The 16571-nt window shown below is 43.8% G+C and overlaps 1 protein-coding gene across 8 annotated transcripts in view; it reads right to left on the bottom strand.

Moving 5' to 3' along the window:
- The window catches only part of AMPD2 (adenosine monophosphate deaminase 2), a 130947-nt gene that overhangs the window by 57342 nt on the left and 57034 nt on the right, over window positions 1-16571 (bottom strand). For 4 of the 8 annotated variants that reach the window (XM_077295239.1, XM_077295238.1, XM_077295243.1 and 1 more), the window contains exons 2-8: window positions 9589-9716; window positions 9168-9298; window positions 6325-6393; window positions 6073-6178; window positions 2737-2923; window positions 2233-2374; window positions 696-785 (exon numbers count right to left, since the gene is read on the bottom strand). In XM_077295239.1, the coding sequence (XP_077151354.1) occupies window positions 696-785; window positions 2233-2374; window positions 2737-2923; window positions 6073-6178; window positions 6325-6393; window positions 9168-9298; window positions 9589-9716 (853 nt within the window). Of the gene's footprint in view, window positions 1-695; window positions 786-2232; window positions 2375-2736; window positions 2924-6072; window positions 6179-6324; window positions 6394-9167; window positions 9299-9588; window positions 9717-14606; window positions 14831-14950; window positions 15089-15215; window positions 15337-16571 lie in introns of those variants that run through there. The other 4 variants (XM_077295242.1, XM_077295240.1, XM_077295245.1 and 1 more) reach the window with 4 other exon arrangements.

Raw genomic sequence — 16571 nt, forward strand, 5'->3', positions numbered from 1 at the left:
CAACGCTGCGTTTTGCGCCGCATGCGTCATTTTTTTAATTGATTTTGGACGCAGCAAAAATGCAACTTGCTGCGTCCTCTGCGCCCGGACGCGGGCGCCGCAGCGACGCATGCGGCGCAAAACGCAAGTGCGACGCATGTCCATGCGCCCCCATGTTAAATATAGGGGCGCATGACGCATGCGGCGACGCTGCGGCGCAGGCCGCAAATGTGAACGTAGCCTAAGCCAGTCTTGATGAATAGGCCCCTTAATTATTTTTACACAATTACCCAAACTCATAAGGAAAAGACTGAAAAGATTTAATGCACACAACATTGAAAATACTAGCCACAGCAATACACCTAGACAGACATTTACTTACACTGGCATTTTATACACACCAGTCTGCACTGTGGGCAGATTAGGCAAATTCTATGGAATCTGCTCCTGCCCCATTTGTTGCGATTGAAGGATAAAATGTCACAAGTATTTGCACAAAATGATGTGTCCCAAAATGTATTATTTTTTCTGCCATAGAAGTGACATAAAGCCCTTGATTATATTTGTCCTCTGAGAACATAATACCATGCGGGATAACAACACATTTCTTATTAATTGTGTGTTCCCTTATAGCATAGAACCAAGTCCCCATACAAAAGAACATTGAATAAATACTGAGCCATACGCCAACTCCAGCCTTTTACTACACTACTCACATGGGGCCATTGATAATAAGGGCCATCAGTACATTCATGTCAGCCACAAATTCTGAAAGATCCAGATATGGGAGGTCCAACTCTGTATTTCTGAAAGAAAAAGCATCATTATCAATAAATGTGGCATTCACACTGCTGGTATGACAGATCAAAATAGCCTTTAAAGGGAATCTATCAGAAACATCAACCCTCCTAAGGCGTCTATATGGTCATGAACATCACAGGAAGCTGAATAAATTATACCTTGATTGATATCTGAGATACCATGTATTATCTAGAGAAATCCATGCTTTTTTAATATGTAAATGAGCTGTTAAAATCTATGGTCTGGACACTTATCTGTATGAGAATCTCCCTCTAGAGCTTATTTTAAATGAAAGGGGGCATTACCAGTGTGAGACATGTAATGATTGACAGTCTGGTCTCCTGATCTCATTGCAGAGTTGTGTGTGATTAGAACTAACACTTTATCATCTCACAGGCAGTCAGTGTGGAGGAAGGGGAATACAGCTGAGCACTATGAGAAGAGAGTTGCAGATTTGTTTGTAATTATACAAAGCTCAGCTCTGCTGTACTGTGTCAGTAATCATATACAGCCCGCAGTCAGATCTGGAGAGTGCATGTCTCACACTGGTAACACTACCTTCCATTTGAAATAAGCCCTGGAGGCAGATTGTCAGGGAGATTCTCAAGACGTAAGGCTCTCTTTATAGTTAGAATACAGTTCACAAATTTCAACAGCAAGTTGAACTTCCATTTGGCGAACAATTCAGCCACAGCTATACTGATTCGATTTTTAGAAAAGTCCTATTAAATTTTTTACTTCATAATCCATCTTAATTACCTATGCAATGACCCCTGTGTGAGCCACTTAGTGTTTGCAGATCACGAGTGTAAGAAAACGGAAGCGGCGCTGGATAGCAGAGAAGATGGTGAGCAGTAAGTAATTTAATACACTTACACATCATAACACAGGTAAATAGCCCAGATTATGACATAAGAATTTTGATGGGACTTCTTTAAATAAAATCTATTCAACTTTTGAAAAAAGTGTATAGTATTAATGTTTTAATTCTTTTAAATTTGTACATTTTTAAATGGTACAAAATATGAAAAATGTTGTTAAAAGTTTTGATGTTTTCAATTTTTATACACTAGGGGGAGCAGCTGCTGAAAATTGTCATAAAAACCTAGTGTAGTGCTAGCTCACATTACGACTGCAGTAAAAGTGGGCGGGGTTTTCTCACATGTGTGTGATGTCACTCCGCTCCTCCCCTTCTGGGTGTTTGCAAAAGGGATAAGGGAGGATGAAATTTAGGCTCACAGAGCAGAGACATTTTGTTGACTGCAATGTGATATTGAAGCACCATTTTCTGAGACCCTGTATGTTTTTATTTTTCCGAAGATGGAAATGTGTTAGGGCTTGTTGTTTTGCGTGCTGAGCTGACATTTTTGTCAGCATAAAAGTATCAAGGTTCAAATTGTGAAGAAAACTAACGTGTCAGTCATAATACTATATGTATACAGAAAGGCTTACGTGTCCAAGACATCACGCTTTGTGAATACATGTATCACACCATCTACCATTTTTAGCCCAAATCCCAAGTCAGGAGGCATAGTGCTGGTGTCACACACTTCATATGGATGCTGGTCGGAAAAGGGAGGATGCACAGGAGCATCTGTGGGAAAAAAAATTACATCTATGAAATGTAATTCCAAACATTCTAGACATCAATGGTAAAAATTACAGCAAACAATACAATAGCAGTTATTCATAACAGCCAGGTAAAGTCTTTGATTTTCTAATCTGCACCAAGATGCTAGGACAAGATTAGGTGCTATAGGTACAGTAATACTTGTTTGTGCTGCCTTTTATACATAAAGCCTGGGCCAGTCCCGTATAATGCAGCCATGTGAGATGCAGGTTTTTTGTGGTCCTGAAAGCTGCACCATATAACTTTTTTAGAGAGGTTGTGGCAGCTTCAATTATCTTGCTTCCCTTCGTGGTAACTCCCCCCATAAAGCCCCCTCTGAACATTACCTGCAGCAACAGGGGTATCAGCGCTTTCCTCCTGCAGTGGACTGTCTAAAGCCTCATCACTGAGCTTCTTCAGGTGCTGAGCAGTAGTTCGACAAAAGCTTTGCATGGACATATTCATATACTTTTGCCGAATAAATAAGGCCCGTACCACGCTCTTGGCTGCATCTAAAAGGTCAGTGAAAGGTACCTAAAAGAAAAAACAGGACTGAGAAGCAAGAAAGAAAAATTGCTAAACTAATAAAACAGTACACTTGGAATACATGATAGAATTGTTGAGATCTCACAGAAATTAGTACTAAAATAACCAAAATTAAAACAGGTTATTGTTCCATAATAGCCCTATATATCTTTAATCTGCTGTTGTGTTATATGCATTAGTGACTGGACTAGAGAACATTCCTCAAACAGCCAATTAATAACCGCACTGATAGAATGCCAAGGCGCGCAAGTGTGTTAATTTCTGCATGTGGCTCTCATACTCCATACTGAATAATTTGAGAGGTTTTGAAAATATTGTTTACATTTTACCATTTGCATATCATTAATAGGTCTATTCAGCCTGTGATTTCAATAATTCCATGACTTTTAATTATAAGAAGTGTGAGGCAGTGACTGGTGTTACATGTAGGGGGCCGCTGTATGTTCCCCCCAATATGCGCACGGAGGCGTATTGAGGCTATTGCAGTCACAGGCGTAGCTGTGGTTGCAATGCAGACTAAAGTGAGTATAGGTCTTGGCATGCTAGTTGTCCAAGGCAGATTTAGGGAAAACCTGCTCTGGGTTTTGAAAGACTGCAGATGGTAGTAGTACAGTCAGTTTTATTCCTTGCCCGGGTTTTCCATGGTTACTAATTAAAAACCCTGCAGTATAGGGTTTGGGTGTGTCAGTCTCTTGTTTTTGAAGAGTACAGAGCAGGAGGCTCTGCTTTGCTCCACCTGTGTGAAGCCACACAGGCCAGTGGAGCCAAACAGTCAAGGTAGCTGAATAGCCTGGCGCCCACAGCGTACACAGCGGTGCAGTCGCCCACGGTAACCGGTCTTGGAGGTGGACTGTCTTGTGCCCGGCGGCAAACCAGAGGTAGACTGTCCTGTGGCCGAAGGAGGACTGGCATGTTTAGTGACTGTAAACTGGAGGATATGGTGCCCGGCTGCGATCCAGGGGATATCGTGTACTGTGTAATGCTGTAAGTAGAACATTAACACAGTGGTGCAGTCGCCCACGGCAACGGTCTCAAGAGGAGGACTGGCATGTTTAGTGACAGTAATCCAGAGAATATGTGCAAAGTTTTACGGTAAGTACAGAAATCTAATTTTCTTGTTAAAACATGGTGAGATGGAGTACAGCAGGGTGTTTTTGAGCAGTCCTAAAGGATGGGAACTATAACAACGGACAATGTGGAATGCCTAGCACACTGCAGTCTGCAGCATATTATACCGCAAAGATGGCTTCAGCCATAGCATGAATCTCGTAGAACTTGGAGAAGTTCTACAAGAAGGTTGGCAACCTTAGAGACCTGGCAAATGAGCTCCTTATGCCTTACCAGCTAAGGCTACGTTCACATTAGCGTTGTGCGACGCAGCGTCGGGCGCCGCTGCGTCGCCGCATGCGTCATGCACCTCTATATTTAACATGGGGGCGCATGGACATGCGTTGTGCTGCGTTTTGCGACGCATGCGTTTTTTTGGCCGCAAGCATTGGGCGCAGAAAACGCAGCATGTTGCATTTTTTTGCGTCCAAATTTCGGCAAAAAAGGACGCATGCGTCGCAAAACGCAGCGTTTTTGCGTGCGTTTTGTTGCGTTTTTGTTTGCGTTGTGAGTTGCGTCTCCGACGCAACATCGCACAACGCAAATGTGAACGTAGCCTTAGAGACCTCAACCACACTTGTGGAATGAGCCTTTGTTTTGGAATAACAAGGAGAATCAGAATGGTGGAAGGCTTCTGTTATGGAAAGGTAGTCCTTAACGGGTTTGATTAAGTGCAGTTGGTCTGGCTGAAAGAATGCTTCCAGGGGTGTGCGGGAAAGGGTCAAAGGAAAAGAAAATAATTTCTTTGGTGCCAAAACTACCTTTAGGAGAAACAATGTAATACCACCTTGTAAGTATAGAGAACAAGGAAGGGATCCCTTGAGGGTGCAGCAAGTTCATACACCATTTGAATAGAGATAATCACCAAAAAAAGCCAATTTCAAAGAAATACATTTTGCAGAAATGTTGTGATGAGGCTCATAGGGAGATTCGTAGCGTCTTGAAGCACATATAGGAAGTTAAGCTCCAAAGGTTCCACTGTATGCTTGTAAAGAGGGATGCAGCAGGCCTCTCCCTATAAGGCCAGAAAATACTCCTTCGGGGGCAAGGCATAGACCTAGACTTCTGTGGTTTAGGTAGGATGCAAAGAGGACCACAGCGAGAGTGCCCCAGTAAGGAAGAGCTGGCTGAAGACTTCTAGAAGAGCCAACTTTGCCAGCTTCTCTCATGGCTGAGGTGCTCCTAATAAGCAGATGGCTCATGTAGGCCACTGTTGTCAAGTTCTCTGTCTGCAATCAAACATAACAGTCCCAAAGAAGGTGGGAGGGACAGTGAGAGATAGAAAAATCCCTCTCAGTTCCAGGTTGGAGCCAATAAAATGTATCAGCGTAGGTGATGTTTTGTGATTAATCTCATCAATACCATAAATCGTCTGTCTTGTACTCCAGGCAAAGTGTTCAACCATATTAGACAGAACCAACGGATCTCGCAGCAACCAATCTGTTTTTATATTTACTGACATATAAAAGGGAAAAGCATAAGGTATTAGTGTAAATATGTAACTGTATCATGCAAGGAATATATTGAACGTGAAGGTAGGCCCACCATTATTTCGCTGCTCCTCTATATAAGGTCCACTTTTTGGCTAAATTTCTATTAGCAGACTTTCCATCTGATATATTTTTATACAATTTTATTTGAAGGAGCTTTTTTCTGATGCGGTACAAATGCCATCTCCTCACATCTGTTCACCGTCTCATCAGATTTTAGCCCTATTTTGGCATCAGGAAAGTTTATGGCATTCATGAGCTCCATTTTCCCAGAAATACACCAAAAGACTGTACTTGGTATGCACCAGGGCAGCACGTGTCACCAGTCCTTTTTTTGCAGCATGGAAAAGCCAAGTGAACTACGCTGTTTCATACAATGGTATACAGTATATACAGAACGCTAATAATGTGTACCTTTTTTTATAACGAGAGCCTATTCGCACCATATTGCACTGCAGGCTTATACTGTATAATGTGATATGCCGCAGGCAGTATGTGGGGGTGATATACATCTGTATATTTAATAAGTGAAGCACGTACCCCACACTTTTCATCACCTGCGATGGACACTCTGAGATACTCTCTCTCAAGGAAAGCCTCTTTAGGGAAATGATCCACCAAATCTTCATGTTCTTCTTTGTAAACCCTGGGAAACAAAAAGTGACAGCAAAATAGAGCACAAGAGAATGTAATGAAACAAGAGGAGGATGTGAAAAGATGAATAGGAGAGGAGGTAAATGATACATGCAAGCAGACAGCACAATGCCGGAATAGATAAAAGGAGTGACTCACTGTAAGTCTGAGCTGCTGTCAATTTTCATAAAATCCTGTTTTGCTCTAAGTAAAATGTCGGGCTCGAGTCTAGGAAGAATTAACAGTAGATTGGAAATACGGATAAAAAAAAGAATAGAAAGGCAATTTGAGAAAAATAACAGAAGCGAGGAAAGGTGAAAGAAATACACTATTATATTAAGTAATAATACTAGTAGACTTATTTAATGAGATGCTCCGAAAATAACAGTTATTTTAATGCTAAATGTCTGATTATTTAATATGATATTATAATCTCTTTCCTAATATACTTTAATAAAAAATTCTCTATTGTTTCCTCACTACACTAACTGCTTTTTTTTTATACTTACTTCCTCTTTGATGGCGCTACGTTTTGAGAAACCTCAGTGCATGCTGGGATACTCAAACAAGCCGTCATCAGGGGGCAGAGGCTGTGAACACTGCCCCCACCCTGAGTATTAATGATATTTATTACTATAGCACCAACATATTCTGCAGCACTTTCCATTTCAGAGGGGAATTGTACAGACAATAAAGACATAACAGAGTAACACATAATTCAACAGATACCAAGAGAAGTTAGACCCCTGCTCACAAGCTTATAATCTGAGACAGAGTTGGGGCTAGTCCCTGCTGTACTGAGCATGTGTCGGTTGTCAATTCCTATGTACGAACAGTAGGATTTTGTCATTGTCCAATATTCTTTTTAATGCACAGTGACAGTGCGCTCCCTCGCCAGACGTTTTACATGTTATTTTTTACACAGAGTTCACAATGCAGTTTAATGGACATGTTAACTTTATTCTACAAGTCAATCAGATTCTGGTAATACCCAATTGATACCTTTTTATATGTTATTACTTTTTCACAATAAGGCTGGTTTCACATTTGCGTTTTTTGCCGCTGCGTTTTAGCGCAAAAAAAGCATGCGTTTTTTTCCCTATATTTAACATTAAAAACGCATGCGGTTTTTTTGTATGCGTTTTGCCGCGTTTGATGACGCATGCGTCGTTTCTATGCTTGCGTTTGGTTGCAGAAATGCAACATGTAGTAATTTCTAGAGGCTTTTTTTGCGGCAAAAAAACGCTTGCTTTTTTTGCGGCAAAAAAACGTATTGCTGTCTATGTAAACGCATGCGTTTTTAAGCACATGCGTTTGATTGCGTTTTAAACGCATGCGTTTCAATAGAAAAAAACAAGAATACACACTGATAAGCCACCCCCCCCCCATCAAGGTGATAAAGGGATCCAAACCCTAACCCTACCCCTAACCCTAGGGATCCTAACCCTAACCCTAGGGATCCTAACCCTAACCCTACCCCTACCCCTAACCCTAGGGATCCTAACCCTAACCCTACCCCTAACCCCAACCCTAGCTATTTCTATTTATAGTGGGTTTTCTAGATGATTTTGATGATTGGCAGCTGTCACACACTTCTCAGCATGCGTTTCAAAAACCCAAACGCAGGAAAAAACGCATGTAAACGCGTCAAAACGCATGCGTCTAAAAAACGCAGCGTTTGCACGCGTTTACATGCATTTTTTCACCACCTGCGTTTGCGTTTTAAACGCTGCGTTTTTAAACGCAAATGTAAAACTAGCCTAAAAATCACTTAAAAAATATACCTTTTTTTAGACATCCTATTTTAAGAGACCTAAGTCTTTTAATTCCCTGCTTACAGAACTCGAGAGCTTGTTTTTTGCATTGATCACTTTAGTTTATTTATTTATTTTTTTAACCAAGATTAAGCATCAAGTATGGCATAGTTTTTCATTTATTTTTAACAGCATTCTCTGCATGGCGCAAAAAAATTATATACATATAATACAAGTCTTATGAACACGTCAATACCAAATATTACTCATTTTACAAGGAATTGGAGTTTTGACCTCTTATTAAAATTGTGTTTTTTATTTTGACATTTTTATTATAACACCTAAAAACTTTTTTTTTTTTTTTACAGTATATCCTAGTCCTACAAAGGGACATGAACATGCAATCTTTGGATTGTATTGATAATACAGTGCCCAATCTATGTTGTTCAGTGTGTTATCTAACAAGTCAGTGGGTGACTGCCAGTTATCCTATCAGGCCCTGGGATCTGTCCGGGTTAAAGATATGGCAAACACAGAGCACAATATCAGGCTTCCTGTTTCAATAGCAAATTGTAAGCACCCCATGATCTTGCTGCGGGGTGACAATAGGTTGACAGAGGGAGCAATATTCCTTTATTGAAACTCCCCACATGCTGCTGTCCCTATCGACAGCTGCATCTGAGGGGTTTAAGTGCTGGGATAAGCACTATGTCCGGCAATAGGAGCTCAGCAGTCTGTAACTCATGTGCCCATGCCATACATCAAACATAAATGTACCCCCGATTGAAGAAAATCACCTGCAATCTGGACACACAGTTAAGTCCATTTGTGGGAAGAGGTTAATGGGTATCTACAAAGATTCCATCTCATCACTTATCCACAGGATACAAGATAGACTACTGATCGCTGGATGTCCCACCACTTGAAACCAATCAAGAGAACATGGATCTCGAGACACTTGCTTGGATGAAGCTGTGGAGTATTCACACTTCCACTCCACTTAAAATGTATAGAACTGATGGAGATAGATGAGTATACTCAATGGCCGCCTCAAATGGGGGACTGAGCATATCCACTCATGATCAATGGGGGTGACAGAAGTGGAACCCCAAACGATCACTAACTACTTATCTAGTGGATTGGTTTTAAGTTGCAATCTTGGTACTTCTCCTTTAAGTATTCTAACTTTTATCTGCCATCTGTACCTTATATGTTTCTTGTTATGTTTTTCACTCTTTGTTGCCTTACTTGATATCTTGACTTATTTGTCGCTCTAGACGCTGTCTCCTCTCCTCAAGCTTCTCAATGGGACTTTCCTCTGGAAATTCATATGGAGCAGAACGCATATCACTGTCAGCAAGGGAACGACTGAACAGTTCCTGAGGGACAGACGACAGACATTATTAGACAAGTTCAGTCCACATTAGTGATGTCACCCACTTGGCGCTCCGTGAGAGGAATAGAGCCGTCCTTGTAACACATAGACTACACGCATTAAATGGAATACATTTTCCTGACCGGCTACAGTTCTTTTGAGCAAACAGACTTTTCTAGGGGTGCCATGTGCAGGCCCAGGGGAGTTCGGTTTAGTGCTATGGGGATGGATGGGAGGGGGGAAGTAGGGTTTGCCTTATAATTTTTTTTTTCTGAGAATGGACATTTTTATTACCTCTGCTATTTCTTTGTATTTTCCCTCCATGGATGTTCTTAATTCTCGACTCAGCTGCTTTAGACTATGAGGAGTACCAGAAAAGGATTTGGCTGACTGCAGTAGGTGGAGTGGAGATCCCCGAAAATCTGAAAGGGAAGTGTTATTATTTTAATAAAAACGTCATATAATATCTTTATGTGATTGCTATAATATATGCAGGGTAAATAGTGACTACAACTTAAAAGGCTCTGAGATAACATGTTAACACTCAGCGGGAAAATACTCAGTTTAAGGCCACGTTCACTCGTTCAGCATGTTACATCAGTATTGGTAAGCCTAAACTAGAAATGGAACAATCAGAGGAAAAGTATAATAGAAACACATCACCACTCCTGTATTTATCACCCACTCCTGGTTTTGGCTTACAGATACTGATGTGAAATAATGACCAAATACTGAACGTGGCCTAAGGACAAGTTCCCACAAAGCACAAATGCTCCGTTTTTTTCCACTGCATTTTATGATTCAGTTAATCGGATGAGTTTAACAGATCAAGCAAAATGGATGTGATTTCATGAAAATTTATAATAATCAGGTAGCAACACATAGGCGAAAGAAGAACATACACTCACCTCACAGATTTCTGAAGAAACATATTCCCGGTATATCTTTACAAACACTTCTAGATCTCATATCACGGCAGTGAGTGTGGGGGGAGAAGGCCAGAGCTGATAACACTGTGAGATGAGATCTGGAAGTGTTTGTAATGATACATAACTCAGCTCTTCTGTCTCTCTATACAGCAGCTGAAGATCAGTGAAGGAGAATAGGGGGTGGTTGTTTTTCCACCTGTTTGCTGATACCTGTCTACGATTGGTCAACCTCATGCAGAAAAAAAAAGTACACGCCCCCAGAGACAAATCTCTGGTGACACCCAGTTGAACTTTACATATTTTATGACCTAAACTTTACAAGCTAATATCTCCGCAGTGGAGATGATCCTCTGTTTCCATTATTTTTGGTGCTGCAGCATTATATGTTGACTGAAATGGGAAAAAACATGCAAAAGCAGCAATTTGACTTTTTTTTTTTTTTTTACTTGTGGCAATGCCATTAAGATATTCATAGGTGTGGTTCTGTAAGCAGTTCATCAAACTTTTTTTTTTTTTACAAATATCCTCACTGATTTTTTAAAATAGCAGCAATTATACAAGATTTATCTTGTGCAAGAAGTAGCAAACAATAAAACACATATTAACAATGTGATTGGCTGCAGCGGTGATGAGCGCTGTACTTGTGACTTCAGTGCAGCAGCCAGTAAGCAAAGTCTGCAGCAGTGGAGCAGTCGCTGGACCTGGGGACAGCAGAGCTCTGCAGCAACATCCATATTGGGGGAAGTGTGAATTCTTGGCCTCCTCTCTGTTATCTGTGGTGGTGTGATGGCAGTGGAGGCCTGAGATGTGCACCTATGTTCCATTCAGGACATACCTTCACACCCTCGTTCTTTGTTGGACCCCAAGTGATCAGAAAGTTATTTTTTATCTAATAGGGGATAATTAAATTTTCTGGCAATAACCCTTTAATTTTATTGCGCAGGTCATAATGATTACAATGACACCAAAGTTGAATTTTTTTATGTTTGAATGCTAAATTAAATAAAAATTGCCCTTTTTCTGTTTTAAATTGTTTTAGGTCACCATATTCTAAAGGTACCGTTACACTAAACGACTTCCCAACGATCACGACCAGCGATACGACCTGGCCGTGATCGTTGGTAAGTATTTGTGTGGTCGCTGGGCAGCTGTCACACAGACAGCTCTCTCCAGCGACCAACGATCAGGGGAACGACTTCGGCATTGTTGAAACGGTTTTCAACGATGCCAAAGTCCCCCTGCAGCACCCGGGTAACCAGGGTAAACATCGGGTTACTAAGTGCAGGGCCACGCTTAGTAACCCGATATTTACCCTGGTTACCATTGTAAAAGTAAAAAAAAAAAAAACACTACATACTCACATTCTGATGTCTGTCACGTCCCCCGCCGGCGTCCACAGGGTTAAAACTGCTTTCGGCAAGAGCGCTGCTATTGCACGCGCTGCTGCCAAGAGCTTCCCTGCACTGAATGTGTCAGCGCCGGCAGTAACAGCGGTGACGTCACCGCTGTGCTCTGCTTTACGGCCGGCGCTGACACAGTCAGTGCAGGGAAGCTCTCGGCAGCAGCGCGTGCAATAGCAGCGCTCCTGCCGAAAGCAGTTTTAACCCTGTGGACGCCGGGGGACGTGACAGACATCAGAATGTGAGTATGTACTGTTTTTTTTTTTTTTTACTTTTACAATGGTAACCAGGGTAAATATCGGGTTACTAAGCGCGGCCCTGCACTTAGTAACCCGATATTTACCCTGGTTACAAGTGAACACATCGCTGGATCGGCGTCACACACGCCGATCCAGCGATGACAGCGGGTGATCAGCGACCAAAAAATGGTCCTGATCATTCCCCAACGACCAACGATCTCCCAGCAGGGGCCTGATCGTTGGTCGCTGTCACACATAACGAGATCGTTAGCGGGATCGTTGCTACGTGTAGCATTCGTTTTTCATGGATACCACAAGTACCCATGGGGTGAGAAGAAGGCACAGTCAGGAAAAGGTCCAACGTCAGAATTACATGATGGTAGCGAATCACTACGAAAGGAGTAGGCCATGGGTGGTGAGGACAGATCCTAGGTCACCATACTGACAGCTGAGCATGCCACATTCCTGGATTGGAAGGCAGAACTCTCATTCACTGCGTCTAGACACTCAGGAGGAATCGTCACACTATGGTGATCTTCACATATCTGTGTTTTTACAAGGACCGTGTGTTCGTTCGTGGCACAATGATGACACCGATACTGTTTTTTCTAATACTGGGTTTATACGGAGGTGATAAGGGGGCCTAACCAGCTAGATACTGGAGACACTACAGACCATGGCATTCGAGGAGTCTAACAACAGGTACAGGAGTTATCTCTGATCTTGGAAGTTGAAGCAGTGTCAGCTATAAAACAGCCCGTTATCCAAGAAGTATCGTTTCTTCATGCGGAGATCGACATGCTAAGCATGCCGAGATGAGGAGACTTAAAGCCGCAATGCTCCTCTGGGTAATATGCGAATTATGCAAATTGTCTCTTCAGAGAGGAAGAGAGCTAGAACCTAGTGATTGCTACTTCCAATAGGTGGCACTAGAGTTCTAGCTCTCTTCCTCTCTGAAGAGACAATTTGCATAATTACTATAAAACAGAGCGACGCTCCAATTCTGCAGTGCCAGTCCGCACTCTCTGAAGCAATAAATTGACAGAAACATAACCTGCTCCGAATAAGATGGAGCAGCTCAGTGGTTAAGCATGGCTGCTTTGCAAAGCTGGGGTTCTGGGTTCAATATCCCACCTAGGACAACATCTGCAAGTAGTTTGTATGTTCTCCCCATGTTTGCGTGCGTTTCCGCCAGGTTCTCCGGTTTCCTCCCACGTTCCAAAGGACATACTGATAGGGAATTTAGATTGTGAGCCCCAATGGGGACAGCGATGATAATGTCTGTAAAGCGCTGTGGAATATGATGGTCTCAAAGCCTGGCCACCCAGCTGAACTTGTAAGCAGGAGGCAGAACAGATTCCTGCTGCTGTGCAGCACAGATAGTGAGAATTCTCCCCAGCACTGAACTCAGAAGAGAAAGTTCTTAGATGGAATTAAGGCTATGTGCACACGCTGCGGATTTTGCTGCGGATCTGCAGGAGATTGGACGCTGCGGATTCGCAGCAGTTTTCCATGTGTTGTATAGTACCATGTAAACAAAATCCGCAGTGCACATGCTGCGGAAAAAAACGCGCAGAAACAGTGCGGATTTCCTGCGGATTTACCAAAATCAGTGCGAAAAATTTGCACACCTTTCCACGTGTGCACATACGCTTAATGAACACCAGGGGGCGCCATACAAGCCTGCCACATAATAGCCTGATAGACACAGAAGCATTTTATTACATTAAGGCTACTTTCACACTAGCGTTAACTGCAATACGTCGCAAATGCGTCGTTTTGCCGAAAAAACGCATCCTGCAAAAGTGCTTGCAGGATGCGTTTTTTCAGCATTGACTAACATTAGCGACGCATTTGCGACGTATTGCCACACGTCGCAACCGTCGTGCGATGGTTGCGCTGTGCTGTGGCGGACCGTCGGGACCAAAAAACGTTACATGTAACGTTTTTTGCTCCCGACGGTCCGCTTTTTCCGACCGCGCATGCGCGGCCGGAACTCCGCCCCCACCTCCCCGCACCTCACAATGGGGCAGCGGATGCGCTGGAAAAATGCATCCGCTGCCCCCGTTGTGCGGCGGAGACAACGCTAGCGTCGGGAACCTCGGCCCGACGCACCGCGACGGACCGAGCCCAACGCTAGTGTGAAAGTAGCCTAACTCTAATTGAAAAATATCTTATCTTACAGGGCTTTTATGGTCTCCAACAACAACTCTTGGGAACAGCCATGAAACAAAGTGTGCACCCCTGTAGTGTAAAGGGTGAAGAGAGATCTTGTCTCCCACTGCATAAAGCAACAGATCTATAAAGGGGCATAAAGTAAAGGTTTGTAGTCACCGAAACCCTGCTAGATTTCCCATAGGTGTCAGCAACGGTTCTACAACTTTCAACTAATTTGACGACTTTGTTTGGCTGCCGTCACACGGTATTTGGTCAGTATTTTACATAAGTATTTATAAGCCAAAACCAGGAGTGGGTGATAAATGCAGAAGTGGTGCATATGTTTCTATTCTACTTTTCCTCTAATTGTTCCTCTCCTGGTTTTGGCTTACAAATACTGAGGTAAAATACTGACCAAATACTGACCGTGTGACGGCAGCCTATAACTTTAATTGCACACCTCCATCATCTACCAAATACGTTATTTGGGTTATTTCAGGACTGAATGGGGCGCAGATTAGCACAGTCCCAGCCTATGGGCCACGCATCACCCATGGGCCACACATCGCCCACGGGCCACACATTACCTATGGGCCACACATCATCCATGGCAGGGAGCTACAGAAGGCTGCTGTGATGGCAGGAGGCCGAGATAACTGAGCGCAGTACCCCGGACGGTGAGGACAGAGCTAGGGCAGCAGCTTGTGTCCTGCCGTCATCACCCTGATGTGCGGCCCCTGCTCTGCCGCCGTCTCCCCAGGACATCGCGCGCTGGTACAGTCCCGTCACTTTCCGTCCCCATCACGGTCCTCTGGTGTCACTACCGCTCGTGTGTACCCCGTCCTCTGCCTCCTCCGCACCGCTGTCTAGCCGTCCTGTCATCTTCCCTTTGCCCCGTAAACCCCATGTTTCCCCAGTGCTTAGAACTAACCGTTACAGCTGTCCCAGAACTGCTGCATAGAGCCGGCTGTCTCCCCTCTTCTCTAGAACACTATGGAACTGTCCTAGCCGCAGTCCCGAAGAAGTAGAGGAAGAAGCAGCTAGGACTGTACCAAGTGGTGAAACTGAGGGGGAAACCCTGCATACCCGCAGGTCAGCTGCAGAGCTGCTGTGTGAGGGAGGAAGGGGGAGTTGTCACACACACAGAAGGGGACACAGATGAGGCCGGGCATGTGGGCGCTGCCAGGGAAGCTTACCGGCTCTGTGGGGAGAGACGTGCCAGTCACTAGGCTGGAGCCAGGGGAGACACAGCTGTGACCGTGCTTACACGTGAGGCTAATGAGGAGGATGTTATATAAGGCACAGGGTCAGGCTGGCCGTGAATAATGGAGGATGGGACGTGCCAGCTGTGGGGTGAGGGCAGCACCTGACACGTCCTGAAGTGGAGGCGCCAGCACAGTGCCCTCCTCCCAGCCCATGGAGGACACCTTATGCCTACAGGTGCCATGTATCCTGGCAAAGCTCCCTTGGTGTTATATACATCACTATTAATGGCAGGGACTGGCTGGCAACTATTGGCATGGGAGCAGTCACAAAGCAGAGGCTCATGAGTTGTGGCAGCCCACCTTTAGCCTGCTTATCTCTGGCCGCTACATTAAAGGGGTTGTCCACTACTAGGATAACCCCTTCTTGAACTAAATGTTTGGCTCCATAAAATAATAAAGCCTATACTCACCTTCCCTTGCTGGCGCTGTTCCCACAGTGTCGGCACTCGCGCTCCCCTGGTCTCTCGTGCAGTGTGGTGACACGTGACCCCGATGCCCAATCAGCGCTGCCATCACACCAGGTTGAAGCCAAGGATCAGCTGCATCCTGAACTTCCTCTTCATGTTCAATCTGTATGTAGGCAGGGACAGTGATGCCAGCGCTGATTGGGTGTTGGGGTCACGTGTCACAACACTGCATGAGAGCCCCGGGGAGAGCGAGTGCCGATGCATTGGGAACGGCGCCGGCACGAGAGGTGAGTATAGGCTTTTTTTTATTTTATCAGGGCCAAACATATAGTTCAAGAAGCGGATAAACCCCTTTAAAGCAGCAGTGGTAAAAGGCTATAAAATAACGGTGGCTGGTACATAGATACGGGAAGAGAACAGAGCTTACTACATCGATTCAGGAAAAGAACAGAGCTTACTGCATAGATACAGGAACAGAGCAGAGCTTACTACATAGATTCAGTAACAGAACAGAGCTTACTGCATAGATACAGGAACAGAGCACAGCTTACTACATAGATTCAGGAAAAGAACAGAGCTTACTGCATAGATACAGGAACAGAGCAGAGCTTACTACATAGATACAGGAACAGAACCGAGCTTACTACATAGATTCAGGAAAAGAACAGGGCTACATAGATACAGGAACAGAGCAGAGCTTACTACATAGATTCAGGAACAGAGCTTACTGCATAGATACAGGAACAGAACCGAGCTTACTACATAGATTCAGGAAAAGAACAGGGCTACATAGATACAGGAACAGAGCAGAGCTTACTACATAGATTCAGGAACAGAACCGAGCTTACTACATAAATACAAGTGCAGAACCAAGCTTACT

Source organism: Ranitomeya variabilis, chromosome 3 (assembly GCF_051348905.1).
Source record: "Ranitomeya variabilis isolate aRanVar5 chromosome 3, aRanVar5.hap1, whole genome shotgun sequence".
NCBI lineage: Eukaryota > Metazoa > Chordata > Amphibia > Anura > Dendrobatidae > Ranitomeya > Ranitomeya variabilis.